The 19,697-nt window shown below is 40.2% G+C and overlaps 1 protein-coding gene across 1 annotated transcript in view; it reads right to left on the minus strand.

Annotated features, from left to right (window-relative positions):
- Positions 1–19,494, minus strand: part of abca1b (ATP-binding cassette, sub-family A (ABC1), member 1B) — a 90,863-nt gene extending 71,369 nt beyond the window's left edge. The window contains exons 1-5 of the mRNA XM_034182266.1: positions 19,373–19,494; positions 12,772–12,905; positions 10,430–10,523; positions 3,602–3,743; positions 2,757–2,875 (exon numbers count right to left, since the gene is read on the minus strand). Of these exons, the coding sequence (XP_034038157.1) occupies positions 2,757–2,875; positions 3,602–3,743; positions 10,430–10,523; positions 12,772–12,837 (421 nt within the window). The 5' untranslated portion in view covers positions 12,838–12,905; positions 19,373–19,494. The remainder of the gene's footprint in view (positions 1–2,756; positions 2,876–3,601; positions 3,744–10,429; positions 10,524–12,771; positions 12,906–19,372) is intronic.
- Positions 19,495–19,697: the final 203 nt, after the last annotated feature.

Below are 19,697 nucleotides of genomic sequence, written 5' to 3' on the forward strand. Positions count from 1 at the left end.
AGGTCAGGGTCAGCCACAGTGCAGCAGTCATGGAGCAGCAGGGATTGATTGCACAAGAGCACTCCAGCAGTGGACTGATGAGTTTACAAGAATCTGAAGGACAGACCAACAAGGTGAATGTGTGGCATCATAATAAAGCACCCTGAGCATGAGGCAGTAACGCGCTGTAGAACCTCAGACAGTGTCCACCAACTGGCTGTGAACAAGTCTTATGACCTCATCAAATGAAAAGCAGAGTTTGTACAGCTGCATAACGAGGACACACAGACCCGGTTCTGCTCAAACCCACCGACACCCAGCATGATGCTGCTGGGCCCAAGGAGGAGAAAACAAAATGCGACAGATCATCCCGCTGACCCGAACCAGAGGAGGCCGAGGTCACATTACAGCAATTATCCAGCTCTGCAGCGAGGATTTATTTCTCCAAAACTCTGAGAAAAAAAAAATCTTTTCCGTTTTTTTCAGACAACCAGTCGAATGTTAACTCACCGATTCTCCACAAAGAAGCCCAAGTCCTCATCTGGGCCTACAGTCCTACCTGATATTTACAGTGTTGGACAAGTCAAGTTTGGAAGTATGCACTGGTCCTACACTTCACTGCATGCATGACGCCATGGAAGCATAAGCATATGGAGTCCAACTATCTCGACAGACAACCGGTCCATCCCCACATGTCCAAAATAACCCTCAATCTGTTGCTGAGCATGCTTACCATGTCAGTCATGCTCCTCTTCCGAGTCTCACTGAGTAACTGCTCATTTAACACAAAGTCATTCCAGTGGGACTCAAGGATCTGCCATAGAGACTTGGTACCAAAAACAGTCAGTTGATGCCTTAAGTCACTGGTTAGAGTCCAAGTCTGGCAACCGAAGAGTAGGACAGGAAGCACCGGGACTAGACCTCTTATGATAAATTTCCCTGGGCAATATATTGCCTCAAGAAATATCACAATGTGATCATCAGCATTGTTTTAACACCATTTAATATACTGAACTTTTAATTCTCAATAATATTCAAGCTTGGAAGTGAAATGTGAAATAAAACATTCCAAATCAGTGAGTCATATTTCCAAAGGGTGGTTTGGGCTAATGGCCCCTCAGTTCCTGAAGTAATGGGCCATTTTCCCCACATAATGGGCCCTTCTCAGGCATCCATGGGCTTTTGCAAAGTGGAATAAAATAAATGGTAAATGGACTGCATAGCCCTTTTCCATCTGCATCAGACGTTCAAAGCATTTTACAATAATGCCTCACATTCACCCACATTCAATCAAATTAATAATTCATAATTTGTCATGTTTATTATTTCTTAAAAAAACAGCTACTTAAGCCAATTTAAGGTAAAGTTACATATGATGCAAATCTCATATTTCATTATTTTGTTATTTCATGTTATCTATTGGTCATAAATAATGTTTAAAAGGATAAAGAAAATACATTAATATTGGATGGATACAGCATTTACTGCCATGTTCAAAACTTGCATACAGTAGCTTTAATCGAGTGAGACAGAGAGCTGTCAGTGAACACCTGGATTATAGTCTGGATCCAGGACCGTCACAAACCCAGATAAGCTTCTCAAGTGTTGTATCAGAGTATCCACTGATTCCACAAAAATCACAGCATCGTCCACAAAGTCCTGGTCTGCAAACTTCTCCTTGCTAAGTGTCAGACAGTAAACACACATATGAGATATCACAATTACAAAATGATTAACACGCGATCCACAACATTCCTGATTCATGAGCCCACAGCTGTGGGCAGAGTCTTGATGCACCACCCCATCCTCCCACCCTGTACTTAAAAAGGGGAGGGGGTTATTGGGGTTATTTGTTTGTTTGTTATTTTTAAAGGAACAAGCACTTTGCTCATTCCTTTTTAAAAACTGTATTTATCCTCTTGAGAGATTTTTTTGACTGTATCTACACTGAGATGTGCTGAAAATACAGAATGTTTTGAAACTACAATTTGGAACTCTTCTTTTTCCATCATTTTGTTTTAAATATCATTTTTTAAAAGAGGTTGAACAACTTGTTCAAAGTGCTTTTGGGCCTGATGGTTAATTATAGCGTATAAATGGGAGTTTGTGGATAAATTCATGAGGACGTGAGATTTGACTTTATTTGTGAGAAACGTCCTTAAAAACATTATTGATGCTCTTTAACAGGAATTTGGAGGTTTGTGGATCTTCACATGCACTCAACTTTCCAGCATTTACACCTAAAAAGACTCAGTAAAGGCTGATGTATCAAAGTAGATTTTTTTATTGGAATTCTTTTTCATGGGTGGAATTATTTGAGATTTTAAGGAGGCAGGAGCAGCACTCCTTTTGATTGCCATTGGAGTTTCTGGGTGACCGCTGATCAGGCGAGGCCTTTCTCTGAACCTGCCGAGACTCGTCAGAGGGAGGAGCTCTGCGTTTACCTGCTGCCTCCCACATCAGACCACCTCAGCCTCGGTTTGTGTAATAAGGCGCCATTTTCTTTAGGAAATTCCTCAAAAGAGGAATTTCAAATCTGCACACAGGAAATGGAGAAAGTCCAAAATAATTCAATAAATAAAAAATATCATCCAATTTGGAGTCTGCCGACAACACGTGAAAGCAGCTTTTTTGGGAGTCATCTATGTTGTATTTGTTGAGGATCACCCTGACCTTTCACCAAGCTGCAGCAACCTCCACTCAGAGGCACCACCTGGTTTTTTAAGCACCATCTGAACCCACAGGAAGAACTGCTGAATGTGTGGCTGGGTACCTACCTGATCGGCTGTTCTGCAGAGCGTGCAGAGCCTGATTCAGCTCCTTAAACCCCTCCAGGTTCTTGTCATTCTGACTGTACAGGAGAATCTTCTTTACATCAGAAAAAAGACGGGAAATTCTGCAGAAAGACACATGAGGTCAGACGTGGAAACGGATGCTTTTCTCTGCAGGTACAGAGGGACGTTAATCGGGCGTGAACACAGTGACCGACTGAAGGACCGGCAGGATTCGTCATTCTGGGTTCAAAACATGGAGTAAACAGGGCGGCGCAGTCTCGTTTGCACCCTGCATGATATTGCGGGATTTGACCACTTATGGTGACAGCTGCTGCCATTGTGCAATATATACACAGCATAACTTCACACGGACAAATGGTGCACTGTTTTGTTTTCAGCTGCAATCACCAAAGCTGTCGCAAAAATTGCTTTTTTCAGTTCCCAGTGGAGAAAGCAAGACGAGGCAAATGGGAAACACTGTGTCGGTAAGTGTTAGCCTACACAGCTAACCAGAGTAGCTGTGTTCTCTCACCTGCAAAACCACTTCAACATGTTTGTGCTCCGGGTCATAAACACACTGCAACACATGTGCACTTGCCACCGCATCGTCACTTTTTCTTTGTATTTTAACTTTGTTTGCGTGTAATTTGCCCCAAAACTCAGAGAAAGTGCCATGTTTCTGTCCCCGGAAGTAGAGAAATTATGTCATATGCGTCATATTTTACCCCTTTAGCGCCCACCAAGAAAATGCCACAGACACCCGACTGTGTGCAAACCATCAGTGGTTCCTTCATACAAAGGAGATAAATTAATCGGTGCACTCCTGGAAAATTGGAAGATTAACTCACATGGAGTCGTTGAAGTTGCCGACGACACCTGGAGACTCGCCCGGCGTCGAGTGTCTGAAACAGGGGTTGTTGGCGTTGCAGATGATTCCCTGGATCCAGGGCAGTGTTCCGGCTGATGGCATCGCCTTGTTAGGAAAATGACCTGCAGAGACACAAAACAATGTCAGGATTCCAGACCACGCCCTCCCGGCATGCCCAACTGATTTTGTGATGATGATTCTAGAAGCCGTCTTCATTCTCAGTTTGTCAACAGGCTTTTGAGACTTCTCAGCTCTGCCTCTCTGTCCCTCTTATTTTATCCAACTCTTGTGAGAATGCGCTAGTACCATGCATCCACAACACCACAGAACCACCTTGTCTACCTGGATAGCAACCCCCGAGGCAGACAAGGTTCTCCACGGTTGATACAAAGATATTAAAGTGTAAAAGAATCAGGCTGCTTCTTACAATACAAACAAAATGATTTTGAAAATCTTAGTCTCGCCTCTTATTCTGGAGCCACACTGAAATTTCAGAAACTCTAACCCAGAACAAGCTTGATATTTTCAAACAATTTTAACAGATCCACATTGCAGGTGATGGGAGCTGTAAGATGGGTTAAGTTAATATTTGGCAACATGTAAATAAACTGAACAGTCTCTGAAATTTCCTTTTTCCATTTTTCCTCATTCTTTTTTTAAACCATGCTTTCAATCAAACATATGTGCTTCACCACATCCATGATGACACCAGAGAATCACCTTGGGTCCTGGACAGCAACCACCCAGGCAGACAACGGGTCCATCCCCACATCTCTATCATAACCACCAATCTGCCACGGCCAGTTGAAACATGGGCGTCCAATAAACACAGTGCCAAAGTAACAACTGCAAACATGAGAAAGAGACACCCTGAAAAATCCTGAAGGTTGTTCTGGGGTCTGGGGCCCGCTGTAGGAGTTCCTGGGTTTTAGGCAAAAATTTGACTAATTTTAAGCCTTATTTTGGCAGCCAAGCAGATGCTTGCAAAGCATCAGAAATAATTTGTCCAGATCATCCTAGAAAAACTGGAATTCAGGAAAAATCCTGAAAATTTTCAGGCCTGCAAGAGATCTGTCATTGTCATTAGAATTTTTTATTATTAATGAATGTGTGATTTTGAATGAATGCATGAGTATAAGTTGCAGGTCCTCCCAAACCAGTAAAAACAATAATAAAATACAACTCATCCTCTAGAAAACACAGCACCTGCAGGTATCATTCAGCGGTGGAAGTGAATCTTCTGAACACCAGAATAAAAAATAAAAAAAACTGGTCAACCTCTAAATGTATATATAAAAAAATCAAAATCTGACAGTTTTGGAGGAGATGCACTTTAAAGCTTAATGTGTACGCAGACAGAGTAATTCTCATCCCCAAAAATGCTTTGTACAGTACATTAGTCTTCTTGTTGTTCTCAGCTCACACGTGTTCCTCGTGAAGCACTGGACGTCTGCCCAGGATCTGATTTTACAAAGTAATGTGACGACACGCAGACATGCAACAACCATGCTAAGCAGGAGGAAACGCATCACATCATCACGCTTCCAGCCCGTGATGCCGCGGTGTGAACGCAGCCTCAGCATCCGTACAAACACACAGACGTTCAGGAAGATGCTCTGCTGAAGGTGTGTGATGTTCCTGAGAGCTTCAGGTTCATCAGCTGATCTGAGATCTGTCCCTGGAGCACACTACCCGTCCATCAGCTGCACACGCTGCAGGTTGATAAGCTGTGATTGGTTTATTATCCCCAAAATCAGCCTGAGGACTGACCTAAGACTAACTCACTGACCTTTATCCCCCCCTCCACACACACACACACACACACACACACACATGTTCTGAGGAAAATAATAAGCCTGCTATCAGTGAACCTTGAAGACTGCCAACAGGCTGCTTTCTAATCAAACCGGTGATAAGATAACCGCCAGTGACCCACAGGGTGCCGGTCCTGAATGAAGCTCATCACTGACACTCCACCACAAACTTCAGGAATCACAAAAACTGAAGAACATTATTTCTTCACTGCTGCTTCATCGCAAGGTTTTTCTGAATCTCAGAGTCTTCGGGGACGGGTTTCAACACGTCTCACGTGCTGAGTGAATCACAGCAAAAATATTCCACTCCCACATCTCCAGGCAGAACTGAAAGCACCTCAAACACTGAAAGCTTCTGCTTTCACACGTAAACAGGAAGACAACAAGCTTCCTGGAACTGAGTAAAGTAAGTGAAAGGCTGGACAGTGGTCACTACTGAACACGCAGCAGCGGAGGTGAGTTCATCTCAGAGTCCTCAGACATCAGTGATCTCATCATTCAGTCTGAAACCTTCACTGACATCAAATAACATCAGAGCATCATTTAGTGACGAGAGGTGGGCAAAAAAAAAAAAAAAACAGACCGCACGTCAGACCAAACACAGAAATAACAAGCAAACATAATCACCTCCACTGACCCAGGAGGGCTTTGTGATGTCAAAAGGGGACCATGTTAAAAAAAAACAAAAAGATGGGTTTGCCAGGGCTTTAGTCCGAGTCAGGAACTACAGGCATGAGACAGACATCTTGAAAGTCAGCCGTGGGTCTATAGTCCGCCAGAGGAGCTACTGAGTTTTAGAAAATTTTTTAAGACTTACTTTCAGGAATACATCATCCAGATCACACTACAAAATACAGAATTCAGGAAAGATCATGAAAATACTCATTTCTGCAGCTGTCAAGATGGTGACATTTGGAACTGAGCCCCGCACTCCAGAAAGAGTCTGGGTGACATCATAGTGGATTTGTCCATTATTGTTGTAGTCTATTATCACCTCCCGTGAAGAGGGAGGCCTGGAATATGCTGCCGCTGTGTGAACTTTGACTGAAATTCGCCAAACGGTTGAAGAGGCGCTGCAGCAGTTCAGGCCAAAAACCCGACAAGTACCCATCAATAAAATGTGACAGCGAGGAGCCAATCCATCCAGCACACGATGCAAAAGACTTCCCAGAACAAAGCCATGGTTGATATCTAACCCTTGAAACCTTCAGAGGACTTCAGGACTGAGGTTTGGACTGTTGCTGCAGGTTGATCAGATTAAATAGCACAAGCAGATAACTTTCTTTGAAATGCTCAGGACCACCATCAAGCTCTCCCAGCATGCACCTGAAAAGACTGTGTGTGCAGTAACTTTGATTTTAAATGTTAAAAAAAATCCTACTTTAAATCAAAAAGACAAAAAGTAAAAATGTTATCTCTACTGATCAGGAAAAAAAAGAAAAAAGGACTTTTAACGATGTAAAATTAACTGAAAACATTGATCTCTTTGTGGACTTAAAGTTAATAATTTGAGGTGAGACTCTTTAGGCACCTCATGATTACATAATGATTCAGAGGGCTGCGACTGGATTATAAAATGATTATTGATGCACTTTAATTTTTGTTTGTACAGGGTTTCTTTTTTGCTCTCACTTGGTACTTTTCAAACCAAAGTATTAGTAATGATCCATAATTAATTAACTTCCAACGCATTCTGTAACAGCTCGGCCATATTTGGACCCGTGTAGCTCTGATTCACAGATTCTAAAATCTACTGATTCTAAAAATGACTTGGTGTTACCACTAAGATAAAACACTATGTGCACCTCATCGCAGTGCTGTGCATGCTGACTGTGCACGCACTTGTGCATGCACTTGTGCATGTTGTACCACCCCACCCCAGATTTTGGAGCAGACTGGCTCTAATGAAGCTGTACAGCAAACATACTTAAATAAAAAGTACATCAGCGGTTCAAAAAATTAGTTGTGGAAACACAGGAGGAAGGTAGAAAGGGCTCATTAACGGTGGCCAACACATGCCTTCCTGCCCCAGCAATTAACCTTTATAAAACTGATTATTGATTTGTGAATCAATTCAGAATCACCCACATCGTGATTTGACCCCACACCCCTGTAAATAAGGGGATCAGAGTCTGGGATTGCTGTACTGGTGTTACTGTGGAACCTCACAGGTCTTTATCATCTGTCAAACCACATGTTGTTGCTGTTGTTTGTCATTTGGCTGCCCTCATTTTTGGTCAGGATCCACATTGTGATTTGGCACAAATTTTACACCAGATATCCCTCCTAGTTTACCAGGAGACACACACACACACACACACCCAGTGGTCTTCCTAAGAGGTCCATCCGAGTACTAACCAGGAGACTTTAGTCCACACCAAACATGCTAAACGCTGATTGTCTTAATGATCATTTTCACAGCGCTGAGGATTCTTTACTGAGAGCTCAGAAGGGTTTTTAACTCAGACTGAACAGATCCATTACACAAAGACCAGCTGGGGACTCAGCAGAGTCTCTGCACATGGATTCTTAGCTGGGGCTAAGTGCTATCTCAGTCTGGAGCTGACTGCAGTTTAAGAAGAAGACTTCAATTAACTGATTAGTAAAGTGCCAGAATTCTGGGACGTCAAGAAACCTGAACCCTGTTTTATGCTTTAGCCACAGACAAACAGAAACTCTATTCAGTGTTAAACAACAGAAACAAGAACATAATCCAGAGACACCACCACACTCCTGCACTCTGCACTTCAGCCTCTGACCACGGACGCCCCGTGCTGTCCTCTAAACACTGTTACAAAGGTCCGAGGACAATGATGACTGCTTCAGCATTTACTCCACTTGGCTCCATTCACTTGTTCATACAAAGCACTGTGCTGCTCGTGCACAAACATTCACCACAACGTAAAACAGGAAACAAATCTTAGCTCGGTGCTAAGTAGCTGACAAGCCCTGGAACTAAATTGGTGAGTCTTAGGCCCAATCTCAATTCTCTTTTGTACCCCTTCCCCTTCCCCTTGGCCCTACACCTACCCCTACGCCTACCCCTTTAAAACAAGGGGTAAGGCGAAGGGGCATGCCTCTAGCCCTATAAATTGAGACACTCCTCCGCCTTAGGGGAAAAAAAAAAACTGCCCATCTCAAACTGCCGTCCTCACTGTTTGTCAACATGGCAACCGAAGCACAACTTGTTGCAGTAGACTGTTTGCTCTTTTTATTTTCTCGCCTTTCTGCGTAAATGCAAAGAAATAGAAGAAGTCGCAGATTTCTTTGACGCATCGCAATCATGTTGGAGAATTTTGTGGTATTAATAATTAATGTAATTCATTCATAAGTTATAATAACAATAATTAATTAGTAATTAATTAATGTTAATAATACTAATAATTAATCATTAATAATAGTAATAATTAATATTGTTAGTTGATTAATCATTAATTGATTGATTAGTAATTAATGAATTAGTAATTAATTGTTAATAATACTAATAATAATTAATCATTAATAATAGTAATTAATATTGTTAGTTGATTAATCATTAATTGATTGATTAGTAATTAATTAATTAATTAGTAATTAAAATAAACACTTGAAATATATCAGTCTGTGTGGAATGAATGTATACATTATACAAGTTTCACTTTTTGAATGGAATGACTGAAATAAATCAACTTTTTCATGATATTCTAATTATATGACCAGCACCTGTATGTATGTTATGGGCTGCATCTAGTTCTGTTAACCTTATATTTCTTTTTCAAATTCTTCCATTTTTGCATCCAGCCCTATTTCCTTTAGAAATTTCCTTGACAAATAATATCAGTCTATTAGGACGTCAGGTTATGTGTTACACATATACATGTGTGTGTATATATTTTTACTCCCATTGGTGAAACTTCTCATTTTCTACCTGAAAGATTATTAGGAGACGAGTGTGCTCAGGGCTCCCTATTTGTTTACAAAATACACACGCATTACAGACCTTGAAATCCAACAGCAGGGGTCGCTATTATCCAAAGATTTATGAACATACAAATTAACGTGCTTATCTTTTATCATGATTTTCTCCATTGTGAGATATAAAAGTGTCTTATCATAGCGTTTGTGTGTATGTGCATTATAACGCCTCAGCACACGCGCAAAGTTACGATATTCCTCAGAACGACAATATACACAACATGCATCCAGCAGCATACACGTTGCTGTCATAGGCAACTGTCTGTAAAGTTCTTGTTCAAGTTATAACTTTCTAAACAGCGTAATTTGTAATGAAAGCCTCTTTCATTTGTGCGTCTCTTTCTGCACCATGTTTGTTTCTTTGGAGACAGCGGTAAGCTCCTCCTACCCCTCCAAACGGAGTGTGCATCCAGATTCAGTCCGTTTGAAGGGGTTTGTAGCCCTCCACCTACCCCTCTGCCTCGCTCCAAAAAGAGAATTCAGACACCCCTCTGCCTCTCGTGCCCGCGCAAAACGGAGGGGAAGGGGTAAGGGGTAGGACCGAGGGGTAGAATTGAGATTCAGCCTCAGTCCAGTGCTGGCTGCTGGTCTTAGTCAGGTAAGTATAGACTGGATGGCTCAACAGCTTTTAGATTGATTGACAATCAGTTTAACTCCAAATCAGTCACAGGATCTAGTTCAGCATTCCACCTTCAAAAACCTCTATCCCTAACCCTGGAAGACCACCATACAATTTTGTGTAGGTCATAGTACACTGAGGCTGTAGTCTGAGTGTTCTTTTGTCCAGTTAAGTGGTACCAATTAGGTCAAAACTGACTCCTGGCTCATGGACTATCATGTGTCTGACGTCTTTGGGCTGTAGCATCGTGAAGCTGGATTAGCTGCTCTTAGTGAGGACAAATGTACACCTGACAAAGTATTTTCAAGCTGGACCTTCATCACAGTGGACAATTAAAGTCTTGAGTCAAGTGTTGGGACTCCTCGGCGGTGCGATTAATGCTCGACTTCCACTCAAAGTTAGGTAAAGCTTTTAAACTTACATTCATGCTGTTCGTACGGCGGGTAGCTCAGCCGCACGGTGATCAGGATGAAGAAGATGAAGAGCGGCCAGACAATCTCAGCCAGGAGCTGAAGCTGCAAAAAACAAAGAGTAGACGGTCAGCAGTCCACCTCCAGAGAAGCCATTAGAACCACCCAACTCACAACCAGCAACAACCGACTGCAAAAGCATCTCAACGGACTCATAAAGCATCTGCAGAAAGCAGCTTCATGCTTTTATTATTAGATCTCATCCATTATGCATGTTTGAGACACAGCAATCAAAGCTGGCATTTCAACTTCCCATTTTCACAACAAAAACCAAGTCAACACTGATGTCATTGGTTTGCCTTTATGAACATGTGATGAATGACTCAAGAAGTCAAATCAAGAAAAACATAAAACTGAACCAAACAGAAACAGATTAAATATAATTACATTTCATTGACATATAAAACACACACCAAAAAAAAAAAAAAACAGCATAAAATAAGAAGCAGCGTGGTGGCCACACAGTTAGTGCATTTGCTTCCAGAGCAGAAGGTTCTAGTTTCAAGGCCATCCATTCTCCATGGAATGCTGCGTTCCATCAGGAAGGGTATCCGGTGTAAAACATGTGCCAAATCAACATGCAGATCTGATATGGATCAGCTGTGGAGACCCCGAATGAACGCCAAAAGAACTAACTTTGTACACAAGACAAATAAATAAATACATTTCATGTTCTAGACAATAATAATGATTTATATCAATTTTCTCAGTATTTTATATTGATTTTTTAAGCGAGAACACAATAATAACATTCCAGTTTAAGCATCTATCTTCTGCAGCCAGGTGAAAGGTGGGTGTGTCCTTGATCTTCTCAAGCATGTAGGTTCCTCAGTTCTGAGTGAGTAACCTACATGCTGGACCACACCCAGAGAAACGCACCACAAGAACAACACGTCATCACCAACATTCCCTGAACAACACAAGTGATCCTCCTTATCCTAGTCTCCCAAAGTGTTCATTTGGCACAAAGTTATTCCCAAGAATCCACTGGATGAGGACAATGAGGTGTGCATGTCAGTTATCCATGGATACTGCAACATGAAGCAGATGAGAGTCCATCACAGGTTACTCCACCAGACAGGACCCATTTACAGCTGGGAGGACTGGGACAAGACAGACGAAGTTTCTTGTCCGTGCACACAAGTAGCACAAAGCACAGACCTCGGTCCACAGGTTGGAAGTCCAGCTCCTGTTCCACAGAACCATCTGCTGCTGTCGTCACTGGATGCTGTCTATTATAGTGACTTCACTAAGAATGCAAAATTTCTGCCAGTACTATCAGAAAATAAAGTGTTCCAAAAACCACATCCAGGGTTTTTCTGTAGCAGACAAGGGTGTCAGAATCATCTTCAAATCATCATCAAAAGACAAACCATTTCCTTTTGGTATGAACAAGTGAAGGGCTGCATTCTGCCTTCTGCTGCTGCACACAGTGAAAGCTAAAAATGTAAAGCCATCAGTCAGAGGAGAGATCTGAATGTGAGGGCAAAAGTAAGCAAGTGGGAATGACGGGATAAAAGTTTGTGATTTTGTTTCATCAAGTGCAGCTCTGTGACTCTGTGGTTCAAGGTGAGAGACAGCACCACCTGTATGATTCTTACCTCAGCCGGCTCGCTAAGACAGTCACTGTGGAAAATAAATGTCTAATTAAGGCTCCACAGATCGCGCTGAACTGCTTAAAACACATGTTGCATTATTTTAATTAAACCTTGAACCCAGTGATTGTATGACTAAACTAAAATTTCATGTGTCACAGGTTATGAGGACGAGAAGTTCACAGAACATTTATTCTCACTCCAAAAACACATTTACCCTTTCAAAAATAATAAATTCTTTTAATCCAGTTTGTCGTTTGTGTAGCTCAGATGTATGTCTGTTACTGCAGTGGAACAAAACCACCGATTATCTCCAGTATGACCAGGCTAAACCCAGTTCAGAGAGTTTTGGCAGCTGAGGGGTTAAGGCGCCGAGTGTGTATTGCAAGATCTGATCTGCAGTGTCCCTACGCTGACTTACTGGACTGGACGACCTTTGGTGCGTGTCTGTCTCACCCCCCTTTCTTGTCAGTGTACTGTCAATATCAAATAAAGACGAGAAAGTCCAAATACAGTATAACAAATTTCTGCGTAACACTCAAAAACACAAAGTTAAAAACATCATTGAAGCTGAAGATGGATTATTTCATGAATGTCCAAATCTCAGGTTCTAATGACACATCCTGATCAGCTGTTTTCAGCTGTAAAGATTGAAGGTTTTGAGAATTGTTGCTTTGTGTCCGTTGTGTATGTCTCACCGTCTGTCGTCGTCTGTAGGTGAAGTTCTTCCACAGCAGCAGACCCAGCTGTGTCGACACGGACATCTCTGCTCATCCACGCTGCTCACCAACGCCGCCGCTCGTACTCAAATGACTCACAGTCCACCGTCACGCTGCATAAAAACAGAGTCGCACAGCCAGTCAGCATGCGGCTCAAAGGTAGCAGGGTCAAAGGTCAGCCATACATATCACTCCTCCTCACAGGTGAGACTGATTAGACATGTTCCATGGTGATACCGAACGTGCTGACGAGGGAGAATCACCGCAAGTCAAGAAGTCAGGCAGGAAAATACAAACGCCAATCAACCAGACAAGGTGAGAACTCACAGTGTGAGCTGACCGATCAAACAAACAAACAAAACACTCTGTGTCGCCAGATCAAATGTTCTGTGCGAGCTGAACAAACATACAAACAACCAAACAAAATGTTCTGTCACCAGATAAAATGGTCTGCATGAGCTGACCAATCAATCAATCAAACAAACAAACAAACAAACAAAACGTTCTGTGTGATCAGATAAAATGGTCTGTGTGAACTGACAGATAAAACAAACAAAATGTTCTATGTCACTAGATCAAATGTTCTGTGTGAGCTTAACAAACAAACAAACAAACAAAATGTTCTGTGTCACCAGATAAAATGTTCTGTGTGAGCTGACCAAACAAACAAACAAAATGTTCTATGTCACTAGATCAAATGTTCTGTGTGAGCTAACCAAACAAACAAACAAACAAAATGTTCTGTGTCACCAGATAAAATGTTCTGTGTGAGCTGACCAAACAAACAAACAAACAAACAAACAAAATGTTCTATGTCACTAGATCAAATGTTCTGTGTGAGCTTAACAAACAAACAAACAAACAAAATGTTCTGTGTCACCAGATAAAATGTTCTGTGTGAGCTGACCAAACAAACAAACAAAATGTTCTATGTCACCAGATAAAATGTTCTGTGTGAGCTGACCAAACAAACAAACAAACAAACAAAATGTTCTATGTCACTAGATCAAATGTTCTGTGTGAGCTTAACAAACAAACAAACAAAATGTTCTGTGTCACCAGATAAAATGTTCTGTGTGAGCTGACCAAACAAACAAACAAAATGTTCTATGTCACTAGATCAAATGTTCTGTGTGAGCTTAACAAACAAACAAACAAACAAAATGTTCTGTGTCACCAGATAAAATGTTCTGTGTGAGCTGACCAAACAAACAAACAAAATGTTCTATGTCACTAGATCAAATGTTCTGTGTGAGCTAACCAAACAAACAAACAAACAAAATGTTCTGTGTCACCAGATAAAATGTTCTGTGTGAGCTGACCAAACAAACAAACAAACAAACAAACAAACAAACAAAATGTTCTATGTCACTAGATCAAATGTTCTGTGTGAGCTTAACAAACAAACAAACAAACAAAATGTTCTGTGTCACCAGATAAAATGTTCTGTGTGAGCTGACCAAACAAACAAACAAAATGTTCTATGTCACTAGATCAAATGTTTTGTGTGAGCTGACCAAACAAACAAACAAACAAAATATTCTGTGTCACCAGATAAAATGTTCTGTGTGTGCTGAACAAACAAAGAAACAAAATGTTCTATGTCACCAGATAAAATGTTCTGTGTGCGCTGAACAAACAAGCAAACAAAATGTTCTATGTCACCAGATAAAATGTTCTGTGTGCGCTGACCAAACAAACAAACAAAATGTTCTGTGTCACTAGATCAAATGTTCTGTGTGAGCTGACCAAACAAACAAACAAAATGTTCTATGTCACTAGATCAAATGTTCTGTGTGAGCTGACCAAACAAACAAACAAACAAAATGTTCTGTGTCACCAGATAAAATGTTCTGTGTGAGCTGACCAAACAAACAAACAAACAAACAAAATGTTCTATGTCACCAGATAAAATGTTTTGTGTGAGCTGACCAAACTTCTATTCTGTGTGAGCTGAACAAACAAACAAACAAAATGTTCTATGTCAATGGATCAAATGTTCTGTGTGAGCTTAACAAACAAACAAAATGTTCTGTGTCACCAGATAAAAGTTCTGCGTGAGCTGTCCAAACAAACAAAATGTTCTATGTCACCAGATAAACTGTTCTGTGTGAGCCGAACAAACAAACAAACAAAATGTTCTGTGTCACCAGATAAAATGTTCTGTGTGAGCTGACCAAACAAAACAAAATGTTCTATGTCACTAGATCAAATGTTCTGTGTGAGCTGACCAAACAAACAAACAAACAAAATGTTCTGTGTCACCAGAAAAAATGTTCTGTGTGCGCTGAACAAACTTCTATTCTGTGTGAGCTGAACAAACAAACAAACAAAATGTTCTATGTCAATGGATCAAATGCTCTGTGTGAGCTTAACAAACAAACAAAATGTTCTGTGTCACCAGATAAAATGTTCTGCGTGAGCTGACCAATGAAACAAAAAAAAAAACAAAAACATTCTGTGTCACCACATCAAATGTTCTGTGTGAGCTGAACAAACAAACAAACAAACAAACAAAATGTTCTATGCCACCAGATAAAATGTTCTGTGTGCGCTGAACAAACTTCTATTCTGTGTGAGCTGAACAAACAAACAAACAAAATGTTCTATGTCAATGGATCAAATGTTCTGTGTGAGCTTAACAAACAAACAAAATGTTCTGTGTCACCAGATAAAATGTTCTGCGTGAGCTGACCAATGAAACAAACAAAAAAACAAACAAAACATTCTGTGTCACCACATCAAATGTTCTGTGTGAGCTGAACAAACAAACAAACAAACAAACAAAATGTTCTATGCCACCAGATAAAATGTTCTCTGTGAGCTGACCAGTGGTGGGCACAGCTAACCAAAATGTTAGCTTCGAAAACTGGTAATCAGCTAACTGAAAAGTTATCTTTTTTAACGCTAAACCGATAAACTGTCTAAAAACTTATCGGAAGCTACAGATAACCGATAACTTTCAATTTTGCCTCCCAACATTCTCAGCTACTAAAAAGCTGATTTTGAGTTTAAACACCGCCAAAGCTTCTAATAGAACCAACAGCGATCACAAACCCAACCAGCCAATGAACCAGAGCTTGTCTTTGTGCATTCTGCCCGTGCTATAGGAAAGCATCATTTTCCCTGACAGGATACAGTGGTCCAGCGATGAGGCAGAGGTCTTGAAATGGAAAGCAGGTTTGAATTATGGTTTTGCTTTATAAATAAAATTATTCCAGATAGAATAACTACATTAATGTAAACTCTTAAAATGTACAAAGTGATATATAACACATATCTGTTAATTTTAAAATAATCCACTAATTCTGAAGACTTGAACATTAGCACACCAAAGGGATTATGGGTAAACTAAGACTCCGCTCATACTGCTTGATTCATTCATTCTATGTAAAAACCAACACAAGTGAATAAATGTAACTTGTGCTGGTGTTCACAAATAAATGCGCTTTTGTAAAATATGTCATTTTTCTCATTTGCATAAAAAAGAAAGACATTTTCAAGATCCCGCTAGACAGCGCCTAAGCGCACGCGTGATGACATCACAACTCTATCCGGTTAGGGAGACAAGGTTTCTTTCAATAACAAGAACTGTCAAAAAAACTTTCTTGTGTGTGGTTGCTGGAGTTTTGTGGCGATAGGAATCGCCTTTTGAATGCTTAAATAACGATGTCAGTCACACAAAGAAATCAAATAATAGTGAAAACATGCTCGGTCCTGTGTCATAACGCATCAATCAGTCGCTCCGTGAGGTGTCATAACATCCGATCGGTTAGCGGCTCAGTGCGGTGTTATAACAGATCAATCAGTCACTCCGTGAGGCGTCATAACATCAAGCCTGGTTCATATGGCAAGATAATTAGGCCGATATCGGACCCGATGTTTCCCTTCCGACAATCTTAAGGACGTCCAACAATCGTGATGACGCTAAATATAATCTTATCAGATATTCCTGCCGTGTGTGGTGTGTTAAGAAGGACATGAGCCACTAAATGTGACATGCAGCCAATCAGAAAGTGAGGTGTCTGACCAGGGAATGTTCGTGTGTGAAATCTGTTCGTGTGTGTTGTTTTTACCATGTGGCTGACACCACACACTGTACAACTAAACCTGTCAGATCTATGAGACGTGTGTGGTCTCTCAGGTTTTGGAAACCTACAGATAATTTTAAAATCCTGCAGTCGACAACACTGATATAACCGGTCACCAGTAGATGGCAGTGTTCTATGCATTTTGACGCCGGTTATATCACATGGCCTGAATCACAATTTAACAGACTTTTCGACTTTTGAAGAAGCAACCTGGACTTCTTCTGGCATTTTTACATAAAACAAAGACAATAACAACTTCTATAAACCCAGAGAATATATTCACGAGAGTTTTAGGCACAATATACAAAGAGTTTAATGCTGTTGTCGGTGTGGAGCCTGATCAGAGCGTCTCAAATGTATTTCTCCTGTTGTGAACTTTTACCCAGAATGCACTGCGCACACACCATGTCCACACTAAAACCTTTAAAATTAGTCCAATACTTTAAAACTAAAACATATATCTGATATTTTCACTTTATAAAACTTCAGACGTGACATTAATTTAAATAACTTGTCCGAAATTAGTTTGGTTAAAATTTTAACCATAAGATAAAACTGTATGCCTCTGGATGACCTGGGTGCTATTGTCGGTGTATTAGTATGGGGTAAAAAGAAATTAGTTTTTTTCTTTTCTATGACCAGTTCTCCTTTGCCTGCAGAAAATAGAGTGGTTTCTTCTAGAGCCAGTCCTTCTCTGTTTGTAGAGGATAGATCTGCACATCTACAACAAAAGCTACATCTACAAAAATGTTAGCGGTCTAAAAATTATTGGATCAAAACTTATCAGAAGATAATTGGTCCGATGATGGTTTTCAAAATTATCCAGAAAGCTAATCCGATAATGAAAACATTATCTTTGATAATTAGCGGATTAGCGGAACTGTGCCCACCACTGGAGCTGACCAATCAAACAAACAATCAAACAAAAGGTTCTTTGTCACCAGATCAAATATTCTGTGTGAGCTGAACAATCAAACATCTTCTATTCCACCAGATCACGTCTTCTAATTTGTTTAATCATTTTGCATTAAATTCTCCACAATCAGACAAACCACATAAAACACATCACCACCTTAATTTAAATTAAATAAATAAGCAGTACTTGTTCCGGCTTCTTAAAAGCGATAGTTTGACCCTTTTGTGTTTTATTCACAATATACTGTTGAAAAATGCGGAAAAGTATAAATTTGATTAATCTTTTTTTGAAGTAGTTTCAAACAGTACACTGGATTTAACTTGGTTACATTGAACAAAACAATTGACCAGTTTTGGATTTTAGACTGTTGTTTGGACAAAACAAATAATTCCAGGATGTCTCCTTGACTCCTAAGAAAATTAACTGATAGTTTTCTGACATTACAGACAAATACTACTGTTATATTTTGTATAACTTTGGCATTATTGCACATGTGTGCACAGAGTTGTACTCATTAGAATAAAGTCAATCTGGAATTTCAAATTTAATTTAACCTTTATTTAGCCAGGTTAGTCTGAGATCAAGATCTCTTTTACAAGGGAAACCTGGACAATTATAACGTTTCCAGTCCACCTAATCTGCATGTCTTTAGATGTGGGAGGAAGCCAGAGCACCCGGAGGAAACCCACACAAACACGGGGAGAACATGCAAACTCCACACAGAAAGGCCACAAGTGGGACTCGATCCCACGACCTTCCTGCTGTGACACAACAGTGCTAACAGTGCTGTTGCATCCCTGCTGTGGATTAATCTGACTGCTTTAATTTTATAGTTTAGTTCATGAAACATCAGAATTTTTTCTTTCACAAAAATTTTCATATACATTTTTATAAAGTATGCAGTGATTGTCAATATTAATGTGAATACAGAAATACAAAAACATTGACTTTAGTTTAAAATTAACACAAATTAAATCAGAGGGAAAACAGAAACATATCAACTGTAAACACAGAACTATTTAACGTATTTACTTAAAACAGTTGATTACTTTATGCTGATTAATCGATTGATCAATAATTGCTTCAGCACTGGAATGAAAGAATGAGTGCCAATATCGCCCCCAGCGGCAGACCGGAAAACTGCCACTGGTGGTCAAAACGCAGTGATAAACGGGGTTTTCCCCCTTTTTACGCTTACAGAAGCCACCTAAAACGTACAAAAAAATACATTTAAACGTTCACAAATTCCATTACTGAAAATATGACATACTATTAAATATTTTACGAGATAAAAGTGTTTAAAAAGTTCTTTGTCGCAATTTAATACCAACTTTATTTAAATTTTTTTTGGTCATTTTCATGTTTTATCGCTGTTTTGTTGTTTTTTTTTTCTTGCGTCTTTCCTGAACTTTAGCTTTAGTTTGAACATATGACAAAAACAATCAGATTTAATCCTGTTTAAAACCATAAAGGCGTTAAAAGTTCAGAGTTCACGTCTGGCGCCAAAACAGTTTCCACAGAAAGTGGGACTAGAAACCAGATTAAAGTGGTTAGGAAGTGTCAGATCACAAACCTCCTCGGTGTGCGTCCTACTCCTCGGTAAGTGTCCTCCTTCTCCTCCTTCACCTCCTCCTCCTCAGCATCTGTCTGCTCCTCATTCCGCTGTCAGACACACCTACGTCACACCCGACACACACAAAACTCTTTCCGCTCATCGTTTTCACAATAAAACGCGTATCACAAGTCGACAAAACAACACAAAATTGTAATTAAGACAATATCAGTGCAAGAAAAATAGCTTACTATTATACGTCTATTTCAATTTGTTCGGGTACACGACAATTTTGTTGCAACAATTATGAATAGATCACTTGCCAAAAAGTTATAATAAAGAAAAG

This window comes from Thalassophryne amazonica, chromosome 11, assembly GCF_902500255.1.
Source record: "Thalassophryne amazonica chromosome 11, fThaAma1.1, whole genome shotgun sequence".
NCBI lineage: Eukaryota > Metazoa > Chordata > Actinopteri > Batrachoidiformes > Batrachoididae > Thalassophryne > Thalassophryne amazonica.